The sequence below is a fragment of the Ochotona princeps genome, chromosome 2, assembly GCF_030435755.1.
Source record: "Ochotona princeps isolate mOchPri1 chromosome 2, mOchPri1.hap1, whole genome shotgun sequence".
NCBI classification, from domain to species: Eukaryota; Metazoa; Chordata; class Mammalia; order Lagomorpha; family Ochotonidae; genus Ochotona; species Ochotona princeps.
In genome coordinates this window covers 18,487,910-18,508,438 of record NC_080833.1, presented here as the reverse complement: position 1 = coordinate 18,508,438, position 20,529 = coordinate 18,487,910, and the positions used below count along the sequence as shown (strand labels likewise).

Here is a 20,529-nt window from a genome sequence, read left to right as displayed (position 1 = left end):
GCAGAGTGCTGCATCTGAGGCTCTGTCCTCTCCCACACCCCAGGCCTGACTCTGTGGATATATGCAGCTATTCTTAGTAACTCTCAGGTTTCACTCTAGCACAGGGAGCACTTTCAAGTGTGTACATGCTGAAACCCACTGATTCCATGTTTTGACTCCGTTTGTCTCCTTGTTTGTACCCTACGACCACACCGATGTTTCCTTTGGCTTTGATGAGCCCCATAAAGAAGCTTCCTGTTTCTACTCACCTCTGGCTTCCAGGCCCTACTCTGAGGGCACAAAACCAACCAATATGGCAGGAGAGTAGGGTGCAAGTGATTTGCAGGTCCCCACTACCTGTAGGTGACAGTGGGAAGCAGATTAAGCAGACAAATACTAGTGTTCCTAGTTTGTTTGTTTGTTTGATTGTACTGCCTTTATTTCAGGAAGAATTTAAGGTAATTTATGTTCCAGTCTTTTCATACTGGAGTGGTTAGAGATGAGACTCAAAGATGGCAGGAAGTATATTATCAAGAGTTTTGTAATTGATGCTTGAATATGAATTTTACATAATGGAAAACGAACCCAAGAGGACTGATAATCAGATTTGTTCTGAATTTTCCGAATATTGAGTGAATGAAGATAGAAGCTGAAGATTAATATGTACATTTACATGATTTCATTTTTGTAAAAGGCAAAAGTGCATTTATGTGTGTTTATATATACGTGTATATACAAAAGAAAATGTTTCAAAGGATATACTTTAACTTATTCACAGTGATAACCTCTGGGGAATGGGATTAGAGGGAAGGGGATTTATGTGGCTGTCTGTATACTGGGTGGGATATTGTACTTTTATTTCTGTATTTGAATTTTTAATAAATATGTATTAAAAAAAATAAATTCTGCTCTTTCAATATGTCCAGTAACCTCTCCCAAAACCAAGCACATCTACTATGAAGAAAAAGAATTGCCAATCTAAGGGCCCGGCGGTGTGGCCTAGCGGCTAAAGTCCTCGCCTTGAAAGCCCCGGGATCCCATATGGGCGCCGGTTCTAATCCCGGCAGCTCCACTTCCCATCCAGCTCCCTGCTTGTGGCTTGGGAAAGCAGTCGAGGATGGCCCAATGCATTGGGACACTGCACCCGCGTGGGAGACCCGGAAGAGGTTCCAGGTTCCCGGCTTCGGATCGACGCAGCACTGGCCCGTTGCGGCTCACTTGGGAAGTGAATCATCGGATGGAAGATCTTCCTCTCTGTCTCTCCTCCTCTGTGTATATCTGGCTGTAATAAAATGAATAAATCTTTTAAAAAAAAATTGCCAATCTAGTTCTCTTTTTAAATCAACCAACACAGAGCCCACTCAGTTAAACAAAGCAGACACTATAATCTTTCCCTCTAAGCAGCTGTTTAAAACTGCATAATTTGGGCCTGGCGCAGTAGTCTAGCGGTGAAAGTCCTTGCCTTGAATGCACCAGGATCCGATATGGGTGCTGGTTCTAATCCCAGGAGCCCCGCTTCACATCCAGTTCCCTGTTTATGGCCTGAGAAAGCAGTTGAGAATGGCCCAAAGCCTTGGGACCCTGCACCCACGTGGGAGACTTGGGAGAGGTTCCTGGCTTTGGATTGGCTCAGCTCCAGCTGATGCAGCCGCTTGGGGAGTGAATCATCAGATGGAAGATCTTCCTCTCTGTCTCTCCTCCTCTGTGTGTATCTGACTTTCCAATACAAACAAAATAAATCTTAAAAAAAAAACCTGCATAATTTCTGGGAACGCGCAATAGCCTCTTCAAAGCAAGAATCGAAGACATTTCTGAGTCCAAAGACAATTCTGATATCCCACAATGTAAGTTGTTGGACTAGTCAGCAAGGCTAAGACCCAGTGGAGGTGACAGACGCTTCCAGGACAGTAAATAATCTGTTTACGATCCTCCATAATAGCATCAGAGTGTCAGCTCTCCCAAGGGTCCCTGCTTCCATGACAGTTCTAACTGCACAAGACAGGGAAATGTGATCCATGAGGGAAGGGCTGCTGTCACAGGAAAGTATGTAACACTTCCTTCCATCTGCAGCCAAAGTACTACTCTTGACTCAACTCACCAACTTCCGTTTGTGTCACAACCCTCAAAATAACATGCCAAACCCAAGCAAGAAGACGGATGCAAGATCTGTTTTTCTAATCACACAGTCTACCTATAGATGATGCAGTAAAGTGAAGTTCTTGTCTGTATTTCCCAGTTACGCTTATAATGCCTGATTCTGATAAACAGTGCCATATAATGGCAAGGCACACCTTGAATCTAGTATGTGCTTTAGAACATTCTGAAACAAAGCAACACTCATTCTCTTTTTGCTAAAGAACTTGGTGTTTCTTTAATTTTTTTTTAAAATCAGACAGGCCGATATACAGAGAGAAGGAGAGACAGAAAGAAAGATCTTCCATCTACTGGTTCACTCCCCAAGTAGCCACAAAAGGCAGAGCTGAGCTGATACGAGGCCAGGAGCCAGGAGACTCTTCCGGGTCTCCCACGCGGGTGCAGGGTCCCAATGCATCGGGCCGTCCTCGACTGCTTTCCTAGGCCACAAGCAGGGAGCTGGCTAGGAGGTGGAGCAGCCGGGATACGAACCGGAGGCCATATGGGATCCTGGCAGATGCAAGGCAAGGATTAAGCCACTAGGATGTCACGCAGCGTCCTATACTTGTTTCCTTTCTTTTTTTTTTTTTTTTCAGATTTATTTTATTGATATTGCAAAGTCAGATATATAGAGAGGAGGAGAGACAGAGAGGAAGATCTTGTGTCTGCTGATTCACTCCCCAAGTGACCACAATGGCCAGTGCTGCACCAATCCAAAGCCAGGAGCTAGGAACCTCCTCCAGGTCTCCCACACAGGTGCAGGGTCCCAAAGCTTTGGGCCGTCCTCCACTGCTTTCCCAGGCCACAAGCAGGGAGCTGGATGGGAAGTGGAGCTGCCAGGATTAGAACTGGCGCCCATATGGGATCCCGGGGCTTTCAAGGCGAGGACTTAAGCCGCTAGACCACCGTGCTGGGCCCTACACTTGTTTTCAAAAGGGGTGCTAACTCATAGTTTGCGCAGGTGTTTCGAAGTGTATAGACCATGTGATTTTCATTTAGAGAACTCTATAGTTGGATACAGTTTTAAATGTCTCAATATCACTGATTCCAGGTTCCAACAATTCATTCGTTCTTGCAAACCTCTTTTCACAGTAAGGGTAGATTTAGCCACTGCTAAATTTCAATTACTTCTGCTTACATCCAATTATGAAATACAATAATTTGAACTAAGTCAGTGACAAAAGTTTGAGTACCTTTTTTTTTTTAAAGATTATGTATTTGTGGGCCCAGCGCAGTGGCCTAACAGCTAAAGCCCTAGCTTTGAACACGCTGGGATCCCATATGGGCACTGGTTCTAATCCTGGCAGTCCCACTTCCCATCTAGCTCCCTGCTAGTGGACTGGGAAAGCAGTCAAGGATGGCCCAAAGCCTTGGACCCTGTAATCGCATGGAAGACCTGGAAGAGGTTCCTGGCTCCCAGCTTCCACCGGCCATTGCGGTCACTTGGGGAGAGAATCATCAGATGGAAGATCTTTCTCTCTGCGTATCTGACTTTGCAATAAAAATAAATCTTTAAAAAAAAAAGATTATGTATTTGTAAGTTAGAGAGGGGGAGACACACATGTACAGAGAGAGAATTTTTCATCCACTGCTTCACTACCCAGTCGCAATGGTTGGTGCTGAGGCAGGCTAAAACCAGTTTTATCCTGGTCTTCACGTGGGTGCAAGGACTCAAACACCTGCACCATCTTTTGATACATTTCCCAGGCCATAGCAATGAGTTGGATCCAAAATACAGCCACCAGGACACAAACCAGTTCTTGTATGAGATGCCAACAGCAACTTTATACACCTGCCATATCAGCCACAGGCAAAATACCTTGTAAGAAATGATTGGGAATGGGCCCAGTGCTATAACGTAGTGTTGAAGTCCTCGCCTTGAACGTGTCGGGATCCCGTATGGACCCCAGTTCTAACCACAGCAGCTCCATTTCCCATCCAGCTCCCTGCCTGTGACCTGGGAAAGCAGTCGAGGACGGCCCAAAGCCTTGAAACCCTGCACCCACGTGGGAGACCTGGAGGAGGTTCCTGGCTCCTGGCTTTGAATTGGCTCAGCTCCAGCTGTTGAGTCACTTGGGGAGTGAATCATTGAACAGAAGATCTTCCTCTGTCTCTCCTCCTCTCTGTATATCCGGCTTTCCAATAAAAATAAACCTTAAAAAAAAAAAAAAGAAATGATTGGAAGCAAAACTGTTTTAGATTTTGGAGTTTTTTTCGGCTTTGAAATATTAGCTTGCACACATTCACTATTGATTTTAGATTTGTAGTCTTTAGAAAGGGAATAAAAGCATTCTGAGCTTGCTGAGTACTCACTGTTGCCCTGTCCCCTGAGAATCTGAAAATATCTAAGTGAAGGGTAGAATCAGCAGCAATTTAGGAGCAGCCAGCTGACTCTGCACCTACAGCATCCACATCCCATATGGGCACTTGTTCCTGTCTTGGCTGCTCCACTACTGGTCCGTTTTGTAGCCTGGGAAAACAGTGGAGGACAGCCCAGAGTATTGGGCACCTGCACTCACATGGGAGACTGCAAGAATTTTTCTGGCTTCTGGCTTTGAATCAGTTCAGCTCTGGCCACTATGGCCATTTGGGGAGTGAACCAGTAGATCCTTGTTTCTCTTTCTCTCTGTAAATTGGCCTTTCAGATTAAAATACATGCATTTAAAAAAAAAAAAAACGCAATTTAAGGATATAAGAATTAACATTTTGTAACTGTCGTAATACTTTTTGTCACCTAGGTTCCAAGCTAAATTCATGAGCCAAATAACCAAAAGTTAAGAGAAACATCATGGAAAACTAACAATAAAAGACCTTAGAAAAGGCAAAAGATACCTTCCTTTAAAAAAAAAACCCCAAAACCTCCTATACCGATGACTTTACCACTCTTTCAAGGCTACCACCATTGTAAAAGGATGTACTAGAAAAGATACGTATTTCCCCAAAGGAATAAAAAACAAGAGACATATACAGTCTGTGTAGCAATCTGATTGAATTAAATATAACTAATTTGTTTAATGGGGAAAGCAAATTTAGCCTTTTTTTTCTATTTGTTTTCTTTATTTTTGACAATTAGGGCACAAAGGTTCAAGGGCTATAGGAAAGTGGGTAAGACTATTATTTCCATATTTTTTTTCCTGTATCTGGGATAAAGGGGGAGGTAATGGGAGAAGCCCCACCCAGTCTCCCACCCATCCTGGGTCCCTGAATGTGGGGCATGTGCCAAGGGTCTTGCTCAAGTGGTTTTGATAGTTCAACAGTTACGAATTGCTGCCAGTCTTGCCATTCCAAGCACGATGAGGTCGCTGCAGAATCCATTGATTGCCATAGTCCACCTTAGAGTCTTCGTTTGCCCAGTTTTTCACTGCCAACATATGGCTGGGGTAGTTGATTGACTTGTTCTGTTCTCTGTTGTGATGCCAGGTATCCGACAGACTGCCATATCCTCCATGTGCACCTGGTTATGCTCTCCACTGCTCTGTCTGAGCCTCTAAGGAGGCTTGGCTCTGGCACTTGCACTCCATGGCAGGTCCATGGGTTCTGAGTCTGGCCGTTCAATTGGGGAGATCCCCAAAGAAACTTTGTCTGAGGTGATCCCAACCAGATTCTTATGTGTACTTGGCAAGTACGGGCTCAGTATAGTCCATCGCCCCAATCAGCTGGTGGTTACAATTGCTGGGTCAGTGCTATTTCCAGCCCTATCTTCCACTAGAAACAATGGGTGTTGGAGTCCAGCCTGATTCTGCCCAGAACACACTCAGCCTTCACATAAACCAGTGGAAGCTGCAGCCTAGTCAGAATGACCCACAATAACCCCCACCAGGCCTGCCCCCTGCCCTGGTTCCCATGCTTGCCAGTATGTGCAGCAGATTAGTCCAGTCTGTCCCACATCCCATTCAGCTCTCATACATGTCAAAGGGCACTGAAGCCTAGTTCAACCAAACCAGCTCTACTATCCAGTCAAAACACATGCTGTTGGATGCCTTTCTGTCTAGCCATTCCTGCCCTTGTCCTGGTTTTTGTGCTCTCCAGTGGGAGTAGTAACCCAGGAGGCAGGTACCCACTATTTCCCTTCTAGGCCACTCTCACTCCCAGATTATGCACTCTCCAGGTGGTTCTGTGGTTTAACTTGACAGAAATAGACCCCAGTGCCAGCCCCTGCCAGTTGATGCTGCGGCCAAGTCCAACCAACCCTCACCCACTCTAATTTTTGTTTACACCAGTTGGAACAGTCAGCCCAACCCGGCATTTCCATGATCTAGTTCACATGAGGCTCACAGGTGGTCTGCCCCGATCCCAAGCCATGCTCTCCAGTGGGAGTGGTTTCCAGCAGGGGAGCCCATATTCCCCCTGTCAGCTCCGCCCCCTTCCTCCCTGGTTCTCACCTGTGCTGTGTGGGCCCTGTGGCCACATCTGGTACAGGTCACCTCACCTTGGCATTCCATATTGTGCACTGGTTTTTTGTCGTGACCAAACATGGCTCGACCCACACTCTGTTCTGGTGCTTGGATTCGCCAGCAGGTGATGTGAACTGGTTCAACCTGGTGTGCCCCCCAACCCATGCCAAATGTATGCCAGTAGGTACCTTTCCATGGCCTGGTCTGGGCTGTTCCCTGTTGTGCTTCTTGTGCTTACCTGCAGGCACTATGTCCTGTCAGAGGAGTTACCCAGGCCCCTCCATCAGAACCTCTTCCAGTGCCAGATTTTGCGCATATCGATAGGTCCATGAGCCAGCCCTACTCAGTCCACTTCCTGTCCTAGTAGGAACAGTGGCCTTTCCTGACTGGCCTTCAACCCATTCCGGTTCTTACTGTTGGATGTTTCAGCCCAGTCAAGGCTTGTCCATACCCAAACAGCCCACACATGGCTCCGCAGGGGCAGAGACCTAGCCTAGTTTGTCCCACATCTACCTTGGTCCTCCAGAGCACCAGATGGTGTTGGAGTCTAGCCTGGCTTGGTGCGTCCAGTCCCAGTCCACACTTGTGCCAAGGGAGACTGCAGCCATATCCAGACCAGAACGCAGCCCCCACTCCAGCCACGCTTCTCGGTGGGAACCTCAGCTAGGGTTTTCCCCTTAGCTCCCCAACTGGGCCTGTTCCCAGCCGTAGATCACGCGCCTGCCAGTAGTTGCTCTGACTCAGCTTGGCTCAGCCCCTCACCTGTCCCGGCCTCTGCCACAGACACTGTGGCTTAGCGTTCCTGGCTCATGCAGACCAGTAGGTGTAAGAGCCTAGCTCGGCATGACCTGTGCTCCATCCTGGTCTCTAGTTTCGCTTGTGGGCTAAGGTTTGCTCAGTCCTGCTCAGTCCACCCTGTTCCATTACCAATTGACACATTACCCAGCTGTTGGAGCTACTTTGCCCAGCTTGTCTGACCCCCAGGTCTGGACCACATGTTCACCAGCGGGAGCTATGACTCGCCAAGGGAGTTTCCCAAGTTCCTCCACTTGACCCACTCCCAGACCCAGTTCTCATACATGCCACTGGGTGTTAGGCCAGTGTCCAGCATAGTCTGGCCTTCCATTGGCCTTGTATGAGCTGGTGAATGTTGCAGCCCAGCCCACCCCACACCCTATTCAGGATGCACATTTGGGTGCTGCTGCCTTGACCAGCCCAGACTGCTGTCAGTTCCTTTACCTGTGAGTGATGGCAGGCTCCTTGGTCACACCTAGCTTAGTCCATCACCACTCCAACTCTTGCAGTGGGGCTAGTGTTTCCACAGAGTTTGGCTCACACAGCCCCCACAGAATCTGCCCCCCGGAAATGGCTCTCTAATGTGCTAGTTAATGTCATGGCCCTGCCTAATGTGACCCATCCCCTGATCCATCATTATGTCAGGTACTAGGATATGGTCCTGCTAGACAAGCCCCAGCCTTAGCTTTTGCATGGACTGGTATACGGTGGACAGCATTGTTCAGTGATAACAAGTTCTACATAGGACTCAAAGGAGGCTGGTATATCAGTCTTAACCATAAAGGTCATGTGGTCCCTCTCCTCCAACCTACCAGGTCTCAGTACCCTTGCTTACCTTCAAAGGAAAAGTTACTCTGTTGTTAGGAGTCTTCAGGATTGATTTGCAACCCAGAAGCACAGTGGGCTCAACATGGAGGTGCCTAAGCAGCAATTCATAACCCCCAAACCCCAGAGCTCGCCACTGGGCAGCCAGCAGGTGGAGCCTGGGACCAAATGGCAAACTGGCCACCCGGGGACAGCTCACTGCATGTACACAGTGGCTGGAATCAGGGCTCCGAGCATGAAGACGGACCTGGCCTGGAACCTCTGGCCTTTTTTTTTTTAATTAAAGATACTTATTTATTTATTTGAAAGGCAGAAAAACACAGATTTTCCAACTGCTGATTCACTTCCCAAATGTCTACAATAACCGCACTGGGCCAGGCCTAGGTCAGAGGATTCAATCTGGGTCTCCTACATGGGTGACAGGAACCAAGTATCTGATATACCAGCTGCTGCTTAACAGGGTATACATTAGCAGGAACCTGGAATGGGAAGTAGATTCAATTTCAGGACTCAAACCCAGGGAATGTGATATGGGATATGGGTATCCTAGGCCATGCTCTAACCAGTGAACCAAACACCTGTCCCCACTGCATGATTCAAAAAATACCTACATTAGGGCCAGCGTTATCACATACCAGGATAAAGCCACATGCACCTGCAGCACCAACATTCATCCCATATGGGTCCAGTTCAAGTCCCAGTGGTTCCACTTCCAATCCAGTTCCCTGCTGACACACTTGGGAAAGTAGCAGAGGATGATCAATTATTTGGGCTCCTGCTACCCACGTACAAGACTCAGATAAAGTTCCTGGCTTCAGTCAGGCTCAGCCATCTGAGGAATGAACCAGCAAATAGAAGATTACTCTCTTTCTGTTGCTAACTCTGCCTTTCCAACAAATAAATAATTAAATAAATCTTTTTAAAAATAATTGATTTTTTTTGAAAAAATATTTACTTATTTTTATTGGAAAGTCAAATTTACAGAGAGAAGAACATACAGAGAGTAAGATATTCTGTCCATTGATTCATTTCCCAAGTGGCCGCAACAGCTAGAGCTGAGCCGATCTGGAGTCAGGAGCCTCTTCCAGGTCTCCCACGCAGGTGCAGGGTCCCAAGACCTTAGATCATCCTCGACTGCTCTCCCAGGCCATAAGCAGGGAGCAGCAAAAGAAGTGGGGCAGCCAAGATACAAACCGGAGGCCATATGGGAACCTGGCAGATGCAAGGCGAGGACTTTAGCCACTAAGCCATGCACTGGGCCCTAAACACATCTTTAATAAAAAATAAAAAGAGCAGTGATCACTGTCCTCCAATATTAATAAAAATGGTCTTTGTGGTCCAAAGCCCTTCTGCCCAGACTGTAGTGGGACAGATATGTCAACACATCATCACTACCTTACCTTTTAAAATTTCTTAAAAAAAAAAAAAATCAAATGTAACTTATAAAGGAGAGAAATGTAAGGTAATGTTCACAATACTCAGCCCCATTAATTGGTAACAATAAAGCTGGTATTACTAAGGAAAAATGATAAGTGTACAGTATAATGTTTTTAAAATATGAACTTGAAGCAATGCTCACTGTAATCCTGCAATTAAGTAGAGTTGACTTCAATCCATGGTGTAATTCCTACGAAATATTTAGATTCTGTGTCTCCAATGGGTCATGGATGTATCTTACACAGTTGTATTTATGCTTAATACAGAATACCATTATAGTGCAAGAGCCATTAAACTTGTGTTCGCTAGACAATAAAATTTGCTTTGGAATGAAAAAAAGTGGCAGAGATAATAAGATTGCAAGATTACAGAGACAAAGATTACCTTTGTGAAACCCTTTGCTGGATCTTGAAGAGTAAGATCAACACAGCCTTGAAGAAGTCAAGAGAGGTGTAAATACCACAATGCACCCAGATTCAAGAAAGGGTACGACTGCTGAGGCAACAAAAAAGAGGTTGGAACTTCGATAGCATAAGACACAAACCTGGTGACAGCAAGAAATACGCTTGAATGGGCTGGGTAAGGTCAGATCACAGACCTGAGGCCTCTGAATTATCCTCCAAGTAATGGGAACCAAAGTCCTCCAGGAAACAGCAACTATGGTGCTGGCTTCGGCAGCACATACAATAAAATCAGAACAATACAGAGAAGATTCATGCAAATCTGTGAAGGGTTCCATATTTTTATAGTGTCAAAGAGCAATAAAATCATATTCAATGTGTTGGAGAAAAAGAAAACAGCTATGAAATCAAGCTTGTAGTAAGTTAAACTTGACAGTAGAAAGATCTGAGGCACTAAGCAACCTATTATAAAGCTGCTCCAGGGCCCGGTGCAGTAGCCTAGAGGGTAAATCATCCCCTTACACGCACCATGATCCCATATGGGTGCCACTTTATGTCCCAGCTGCCCCACTTCCCATCTAGCTCCCTGCCTGGGTAAGTAGTAGATTAGCCCACAGCTTTGAGACCCTGCACCAACTTGGGAGATTTAGAGAAGCTCCTGGCTCCTGGCCTCAGATCAGTTCATCTCAGCTCAGCGCCAGCCATTGCAGCCACTTGGAAGATCTTTCTTCCTATCTATACTTCTTTCTGTAAATCTGACTTCCAATAAAAATAAATAAAAAATCTTAAAAAAAAAAAAAAGTTACTCTAGATTCAGGATAAACAGAGGAAAATGAGATGAAGTAACCCCATGTGAAAAAGATGGAGTAGTAAGAATCAAGCACGTTGGGCTCAGTGCTGTAGCCTAGTGGCTAAAGTCCCCACCTTGTATCCAGCAGGACCCCATATGGGCACCGGTTCATATCCCTGCTGCTCCACTTCCCCTTTAACTTCCTGCTTGTGGCCTGGGAAAGCAGCCTGGGGACCCTGCACCTGCGTGGGAGACCCAGAGGCGGCTCCTGACTCCTGGCTTTGAATCAGCTCAGCTCCAGCGGTTTTGGCCACTTGGGGAGTAAACCAGTGGATGGAAGATCTTTCTCTGTCTCTCCCTCTCCCTGTAAATCTGCCTTTGCCTTTCCAACAGTAATAAATAAATCCTTAAAAAAAAAATCAAGCAAATACCCTGACTGCAGGGTGACCTTACCAATGTTCTGGAAATGACAATAGATGTGGAATAAAATATGACAGTAAAAATATATGTCGATAATCAAACCACTGATTCAAGGGCAGGTACTTGCTTCAGCAGCAGCTAAGTCACTGCTTGGGCTGCTCCCAGCCCATTTAGAAGGTGCCAGATCAAGTCCCCATGACTCCCTTCCAATCCAGCTTCCTGCTGGATCCTGCACACCCAAGGAAGCAGCTGATGACGGCTCTAGCACTTGGGCCTCTGCCACCCAACAGGAAGATCCAGAGAGTTTCGGCTGCTAGATTCTGCCTGACCCAGTCCTGGCTATTTCAGGCACTGAAGAGAAAATACAAGTTAACAGACAATCTCTCTGAATCTATCTTTTGAAAAATAATGGAGATACATTTTTTTACATTAATCCAAACTTACCCTCTGCAAGATCTGAGCATGATGTGCCAATAGCTGTGTCCCCACTATCGGCTACACTCGGGCAGCGGCTGAAGCGGCTCCGAAATGCCTCTGAGAGCACTGGGGTCTGCCATTCAGCCCCCAGGGAACTGACCTTCTGAACTGCACTGGGACCTGAAACAAAGAGGCATTTTCCAGGTTTAGTGTGAACCAGCTGAGGTTACCCGTCAGTCTGTTGTTAAAAAAAAAAAAAAAAAAAAAAGGCACTGCAACCTAGGAAAAAAGCAGCATTGTACCCCTTCCCCCCCGAGCTTCATTGTAGCTACACCGAGCTAGTTGATTTTAATTATTAGAAGTGAGAATGTTCAGGACAGAAATAAGACCAAGAATTTCTGTGTGCTGAGACAGAAAATCATCATATTTAGCAGCAGTTACTATTTACTAAAACCTAGATGCCTTAGCGCCTTTACAAACATGATCTCAAGAACTGGTGTTACGTGTCATCCCTGTTTCACAGAGGACAGAGCTGGATCTAAGCCTAACTTCTTGCTAATGACAACTCTGCAGCATCAAGTCTGTGTAACCTACTCACTACAAAATGCTTTGGCATCCCTGGTTCCGATTAACTAAATGCCAATAGCAACCTCACCCATCCTAACATCACTGTAAAAGTAGAAAATATCCCATCCATTTCCAAACATCTCCTCAAGTAACAAGACAATCCAGACCCCATGCTGAAAACCAGTATTTGAACCAGGGTACCCTCAATGGTGGATTCAGATCAGATCAAGGTGAATTTGGAAAGTCAACTGGAAGATTTCAAGGCTTAATTTTTTTATTTTTTAAAAATATTTAGTTTATTTGAAAGGCAATTACAGATAAAGGAGAAATAAAGATTTTTCCATCTACGGGTTCACTCCCCAACAATAGTGCTGAGTCAGATTCAAGGTAGAGGCGTGCAAGTCCACCTGGGCTCCCCATGGGCATGGTAGGGCTAAGCACATGGGCCATCCTCCGCTGCTTTCCCAGGCACACTGGCAAGGAGCTGGGCTGGAAGTGACTAGCTGGGACTCAAGCAAGTGCTAACATAAAATGCTGCCATCACACACAATGGTTTAACCCACTGTACAACAATGGCAGCTCCAAGGCTTGAGGTTAATACAATGAAAGTTATAAATCTTCTAAGCAAGCAATAAATAAATAAATAAAAAGCCTGTAAGATTTCTTTGACTTTAAATTTGCTGTTTGAGAGCCAGTAGGTGTGAAGCATTCTACAAATATTTGATTTAGTAACATACTAGCAAAGACAAATTAATTTTTAAAATCACAAATTTTTCCTTTTTTTTCTTATTTTTCAATATTGATTTTATTCAAAAGGCACAGTTTCAAGGAGTGACAGAAGGCTCTTCCATCCACTGGATCACTCCCCAAAAGGCTGCAAATGGCCGACCTAGATCAGGAAGAGGGCAAAGCCTGGAACTCTACCTGGCTCTCCCAGGTAGCGCTGCTTTCTCAGACACGTCAGCAGGGAGCTGGATCAGCACACCAGCCAGGACCTGAACTAGCACTCACACACGATGCCAGCAGCACAAGCAGTAACTCAACCTGCAAGGCTGGCCAATAAAAATCACTATTATTTTCCTAAGTCATATCCTAAAGATCTATAAAAATAACAGCAATGACTTATCCTCCATTTAACCTAAGTGTCAAAGCTGAAATTAAAACCAGAAAACATGATTCTATAGATACTGATCTAGCAGGAAGCAGGTAATACTTGAACAAAAATTATTTTTTCCAAATATTTCTCCCATTTATAAATAACTGTTTCACTTTTGCTCTTTTCTTTTTCCTGTTACCCCTACTTCTGCCATCTAATTTATTCATCCTAATTTCCCCAAGGACTCCTCTCCACTTTGGGTCATTACAGAGTGCCTGATCTGAGGGAATTTTCCCAATCCATATGTATTCGTGAATTCGACGTATCTGAATAGAAGACACAGGCACCAATCCAAGCCTCCGCACAGCTTGAGATCAGCCAGCGTTACCTCAGTGTAAGCCTAGACAGAAGCACGGAAATCCAAGCTGCTGGCAAGTCCACACACCTTTATCTCATTATCCAACTGACTGTCCCTATTACTACTCGCCTCCCACTGGAAACCACGTCCCATTCCTCCTCCTAATCTCCCGCTCTCATCAGCACTACTTTTCAGTCCACACGCTCCATTACCCAATACTAAAGAAACATTTGGTTAAAAACAGTCAGAGGCCAGTGTTGTGGGACAGCAAGTGAAGCCATCACTTGATGCTACCATCCACTTGCTGGTTCAAGCCCCAGCTGCTGTACTTCCAATCTGGCTTCCTCCTAATGCACTAGGAAAAGCAGCAGAAAATGGTCCAAATGTTTGGATTCCTGCACCCATGCAGGAAACCTGGACAAAGCGTCTGGTTTCGCCTGGCCAATGCAGCAATTTTTTTTTTCAATGCAGCAATTTGAGGAACAAACTAGTGGATGAAGATTTCTCTCTCTCCCTCTGTAACTACGCACTTCAACTAACTAAATAAGTCCTAAAAATAAAATACTTATGGTATATTTATACACGTTTATACTTATTTCAAAATTCAAATGTAAAAGCTAAAATTTTTAAGGTTTTAATATATGTCTCTTACCAATTATTTTTTTTAAAGATTTATTTATTTTTATTACAAAGTCAGATATACACAGAGGAGGAGAGACAGAGAGGATGATCTTCTGTCCGATGATTCACTCCCCAAGTGACCGCAACGGGCCGATGCTACGTCGATCCGGAGCCAGGAGCCAGGAATTTCTTCCGGGTCTCCAACACGGGTGCAGGGTCCCAAAGCTTTGGGCCGTCCTCAACTGCTTTCCCAGGCCACAAGCAGGGAGCTGGATGGAAAGTGGAGCAGCCGGGATTAGAATCAGCGCCCATATGGGATCCCGGCGCGTTCAAGGCGAGGACTTTAGCCGCTAGGCCACGCCGCCAGGCCCTCTCCTACCAATTATTAAGATCAGTAATCTGAATGACATACTAATGAAAAGAGACAAACGCAGTGAGCTGTTAGGAATTTCATTTAAAAACAACTGCATCATAGGAGCCAGTACAGCGGTACAAGAGGCTAATCCCCCACCCTGTGGCACTGACATTCCACATGAGCCCTGGTTCACGTCCTGGCTGCTCCACTTTTCATCCAGCTCCATGCTTATGGCCTGGGAAAGCAGCAGAGGATGGCCCAAGTTCTGGGGACCCTGCACCCGCGTGGGAGACACAGAAGAAGCTCCTGGATCTCAGCTTTGGATCAGCTCAGCTCTGGCCACTGAGGCCATTTAGTTGGTGAACCAGCAGATGAAGATCTCTATCTCTCCTCTCTCTGTAACATCTGCCTTAAAAAAATAGATCTTAAAAAAAATTCGCATTGGGCCCAGCGGCATGGCCTAGAGGCTAAAGTCCTCGCCTTGAAAGCCCTGGGATCCCATATGGGCGCCGGTTCTAATCCCGGCAGCTCCACTTCCCATCCAGCTCCCTGCTTGTGGCCTGGGAAAGCAGTTGAGGACGGCCCAATGCATTGGGACCCTGCACCCGTGTGGGAGACCTGGAAGAGGTTCCTGGTTCCCGGCTCCGGATCGGCGCACATCGGCCCGTTGCGGCTCACTTGGGGAGTGAATCATCGGACGGAAGATCTTCCTCTCTGTCTCTCCTCCTCTGTGTATATCTGACTTTGTAATAAAATGAATAAATCTTTAAAAAAAAATTCGCATTGGACCCAGCATAGTAACCTAGTGGCTAAAGACCTTGCCTTGCATGCGCTAGGATCCCATGTGGGCGCTGATTCTAACCTCAGCGGCCCCACTTCCCATCCAGCTCCCTGATTGTGGCCTGGGAAAGTAGTCAAGGACAGCCCAAAGCCTTGGGACCCTGCACCTGCGATGCAGACTTGGAGGAGGCTCCAGGCTCCTGGCTTTGGATCAGCTCAGCTCCAGCTGTTGCAGCCACCTGGGGAGTGAAGACCTTCCTCTCTGTCTCTCCTCCTCTCTCTACATATCTGACTTTGCAATAAAAATAAATAAACTTCTTTTTTTTAAATTTAAAAACATAAAATAGCAAAGGTCAGATTTTACTCCAAAAAAGTTTCTGACTACTCACCTGGAGAGGCGGCATGAGAAATCCTTTCACCGGGGTATTTCTCCTGCATGGCCATCACAGATACTTGAGCCAACTGTACAACGAAGAAATGACAGGTCAGACACCCCCAGCATCTTCTGACTCCCTGTAACTCAGTTCTCACTCAACTGAAACTGTAAAGCCACCTAAGAACACAAGAATGCCAAGAACTCGGTTTCTGGGGCACAGCAGTGACACTGCCACCTGGGACAGTCAAGGCCCACATTGTAGTGCCCGGTTCAAGTACTAGTGACGTAGCTATTGCTCCAGCTTCTTGCTGTTGCACATTCCAGGCGTCGGAAGGGATGGGTCAAGTGCGTAGGAGATTTGGCTGGAGTTCTGGACTCTTACTACAGCTTGACCCAGACCAGGCTACTGTGGATATTTGGGGTGTGAACCAACAAACAGATGGAAGGTCTCTCTTGTTCTGCCTTGAAAATAAACAAACAGGGTCTGGCGCGGTAGCCTAGCGGCTGAAGTTCCAACCTTGAACGTGCCAGAATACCAAATGAATGCAGGTTCTAATCCGGGAGGCCCCATTTTCCATCCAGCTCCCTGCTTGTGGCCTTGGAAAGCAGTGCAGGGCAGCCCAAAACCTGAGGACCCTGCACCCGTGTGGGAAACTTGGAGCAGGCTCCTCGCTTCGGACTGGCTCAGCTCCAGCCATTGCAGCTGCTTGGGGAATGAATCAACAGAAGGAAGATCTTCTCTGTCTTTCCTCCTCTCTGCATACCTGAATTTCCAATTAAAATTTTGAAAAATAAATTTTTTTAAAAAAGGAAAAAAACAAACACAGTTTCTTCCTACTACTGACAATGCTGTAGCACCAGGTGTCAAAGGATTTTCCTCTAATTTAGTTCAGCTCAATTCCAGCACTGCCTACCTGGGACAGCATCAGATTCCACAGACTGTGGACTCAGTCTCATAAGAATATCCCCCACTTTTTTTTTAGATTTATTTTTATTGTAAAAACTAAGTCAGATTTTGCAGAGAGAAGGATCTTCCATCCACTAGCTCACTCCCCAATGGCTGCAACGGATGGAGCAAGCCAATCCAAAGCCAGGAGCCAGGAACATCTTCTGGGTCTCCCATGTGGCTTCAGGGTCCCAAGGCTTTGGGCCGTCCTTGACTGCTTTCCCAGGTCACAAGCAGGGAGCTGGATGGGAAGTGGAGTAGTCGGGACACGAATCAGAGCCCATATGGGATCCTGGTGCATGAAAGGCAAGAACTTTAGCCCCTAAGTTATCGCACTGGGCCCTATCCCCACATTTCTAAGCTTCAGTTATCTATTTGAAAGGCTGAATGTCAAAGGCTGGAGGTTAGGGAAGACAGAGATTTTTCTGTCCAGTCACTGGTTCACTCCACAGTTAGCCATCAATAGCTAGGGCTGAGACAGGCTGAAACCAGGAGTAAGGAATTTCATCCAGGTCTCCCATATGGGTGACAGGTCTCAAGCACTTGAGCCATCCTCATCCCAACTCCCAGGACACTTTAGCAGGAAGCCAGTTCAGAAGCAGAGCAGCCAGGACACCAACTGGCAGGGACTATGATACAGATGCTGTCAGTTTCCAATTCTAATGCCAACTGAAAGCCCTAGGTTGCTTTTTTGGCTTTAAGGGATTAGGGAAGAAAGACTGATGATGAACTTGTATTTTCTTCTTTTTTAAATTGGAAAGGCAGATTAATTTGCAGACAGAAGGAAAGACACAGAGAGAGAAATCTTCCACCCACTGGCTCACTCTCCAAATGGCTGCAATGACTGGAGCAGAGCCAATCCAAAGTCAGCAGCCAGAAGCTTCTTTCAGGTCTCCCACACAGGTGCAGGGTCCCAAGGCTTTGGGCTGTCCTGCGCTGCTTTCCCAAACAGGGAGTTGGATCTGAAGTGGAAAAACCGGGACACGAAACAGTGCCCATATGGGATCCCAGTGCTTGCAAGGTGAGGATTCAGCCATTGAGGCACTGCACCAGACCCAAAAATTCTTAATTTATATGAGAAGAGTCTGGGACAAATCCCAGAGCACAGTTCTTAGACGTGATATTCAACTTGGAAACAAGGAGCTGTATGGGGCCATCCCCAAGGCACTCCACTGACCTCCTTGGCTGTCTCTCAGGAATAACCATCCAAGCCTTCTCAATTCACTGCACAATACAAACGACACCACTCTCCAAGAGCCCAGTCCTCACAGAGAGGTGAGAGAAGCAATGTTCAGTAATTAAAGCTCCGGTCCTTGATTAGGACCATCAAAATACAGAAAGCTATTCAACTCATGGCTTGGGAGTTAATGATGACACACAGAAAGATAACTGCCTACCTACTTATGTTCTTTTTTCTGTCCTCTTTTTGGGCCTAGCGCAGCAGCCTTGCAGCTAAAGTCCTCACCTTGCACGTGCCAGGAATCCATATGAGCACTGGTTCTAATCCTGGCAGCCCCGCTTCCCATCTAGCTCCATGCTTGTGGCCTGGGAAAGCAGCAGAGGATAGCCCAGAATCTTGAGACCCTGCACCCACGTGAGAGACCCAGAAGGAGCTCCTGGCTCCTGGCTTCAGATCAGTTCAGCTCCGGCTGTTGCGGCCACTTGTGGAGTGAATCAATGGACAGAAGACCTTCCTCTCTGTCTCTCCTCCTCTCCAATAAAAAATTAATCGTTTTATAAAAAATCCTTTGTTTATCTCTTTAAGTACAGCAAAATTGCAAGTTCAACATATTCTGAGACCTTTTCAAATTCAGATGAGTTGAAAACATGATGACAACTAGCAACAGGCCCAGAGCGGGCGAGCCTGGGGGCCTTGAGGCCAGGGTTCCTTAAGGAAGCCCTGCACCCCGGCCGACACCACACTAGGTCAAAGGGCCTGAGGTGTCCCATGGTGGGGGACCAGTTCCTGTCACAGTTGCTCCACTTCTGATCCAGCTCCTTGCTAATGCACAAAGAAAAGCACAAAATGGCCTAAGAGCTTGGGCCACCACCATCCATGTGGACGACCTGGAGTAGTTCCCGAATTCTACACTCCAAAACCTGGCCTGGCCCAGCCATGGGTATTTTGGTCTCTTGGGGAGTGAATTAATTCTGGTTTTCAAATAAATAAATAAATACATGTTTTAAAAGCCTTCAAATTCATACATGGCTTTTGTCACAATATACATTTTCCATGCACTTTCTGAAGACCTCCTCATATGATGTAAATACCGTGTAAATAGCTGTGATGCTTGATTCTTCAAGGAATGACAAGAAAAAAATCTGCACATGTTTAATAAGACAGTTTTCTGAATACTTTCTAACCACAATTAGTTGAATTTGCACATGTTGAACTCACAGATTTGAAATATCAACTGAATATTCAAGAGAACTGGAAGTATGTTCACACAAATGTATGCACAATAGGCACAAAGCAGAAACAATCCACATAGCTACCAACTGATGAAATGATGAACACAGTATATCCACACAATGGATTATTAATAAAAGGAACAAAGAACTAACAGGGGCTAACAAAGGCTACAACAGGGTGAAGGCTGAAAACACTATGCTAAACCAAGGAAGCCAAACACAAAGGGCCACATACTACCACATGATTCTGTTTATATGAAATGTTCGCAACACCAAATCCATAACAATACATTAGTAGCTGCCAGGCAGAACAGGAGGGAAGGGAATACGGAATAACTGCTAATGGAAATGGGGTTTCTTTTCAGTAATCAAAAAAATTTATTTATTTAGGGCCAGGAGCAACGGCTCAGTGGTGAAATCTTCACCTTGCAATCACTGGATCCCATATAGTTCATGTCTGGCTGCTCCACTTCCCAGCCAACTGCCTGCTTCTGACCTGGGAACACAGTAGAGGATGGTCCAAAGCCTTGGGACTTTGCATCCATTGGGAGACCAGGAACAAATGCTTGTTCCTGGCTTCAGATTGGCTCAGCTCTGACCTCGGCAGCCACTTACAGATTGAATCAGCAGATGTAAGATCTTTCTCTCTTTCTTTCTGTAAATCTGACTTTCCAATGAAATCGATAAATCTTTAAAATATATACATATTTAAAAGAGAGAGAGAGATAAACACTTTCTGTCCACAGGTTCACTCTCCAATTGCTACAACAGTTGGACCAGGCCAAAGCCTGAAACTCCACTGGGGTCTCCCACATGATGGCAAGACCCAAGCACCTGGGCCATATTCCTTTGCTTTCCCAGGTGCATCAGCACGGAGCTCAATAGGAAAGGAAACAACAGCAGCTGAACTGGCTCTTACTTGGGATGCCAGTATTGTAGGTAGCTTAGCCTGCTTCACAACACCAACCACCAAAAGATTTTAAAATTAATGATAATGGTTTATTAAAGTATTTTATGAATACACTAAATGCTATTGACTTGCCCACAAATAAAACTGAATTTTACATCATGTAAATTATATTTCTTTTTTTCTCAAGAGCTTAATAATACCAAAAAACACAACTCTGCTAGATTCCAACACCATTCACCTCCTAATTAGTAATGAGTGTCCACGTGCCAGCCACGATCTCACCGGACACCTGTCCGTCTCTCCGCCCAAACCACAGACAGACGCCCCAGAGAATCCCGATGAGAGGCTCGGGAGAGGTGACCTCCTCAGAGGCCTCATACCCCACAGCAGGACTGCAGCCTGCTAAGGTACATGCTTATCTCAGGGAGCTGAATTCTGGGCACTACTGGGCACAGAAATGGCACCACTGCCAGTGGGGGTAGGGGAACAAGAAAAGTAGCACAGGGTCACCAGAGGA

The 20,529-nt window shown here is 45.9% G+C and overlaps 1 protein-coding gene across 3 annotated transcripts in view; it reads right to left on the bottom strand.

Moving 5' to 3' along the window:
* Positions 1-20,529, bottom strand: part of CEP85 (centrosomal protein 85) — a 43,069-nt gene that overhangs the window by 19,390 nt on the left and 3,150 nt on the right. For 2 of the 3 annotated variants that reach the window (XM_058677208.1, XM_058677209.1), the window contains exons 2-3: positions 15,758-15,818; positions 11,619-11,771 (exon numbers count right to left, since the gene is read on the bottom strand). In XM_058677208.1, coding sequence (XP_058533191.1) covers positions 11,619-11,771; positions 15,758-15,812 — 208 coding nt within the window. In that variant the 5' untranslated portion in view covers positions 15,813-15,818. Of the gene's footprint in view, positions 1-11,618; positions 11,772-15,757; positions 15,821-20,529 lie in introns of all 3 variants that reach the window. The other variant, XM_058677207.1, reaches the window with a different exon arrangement.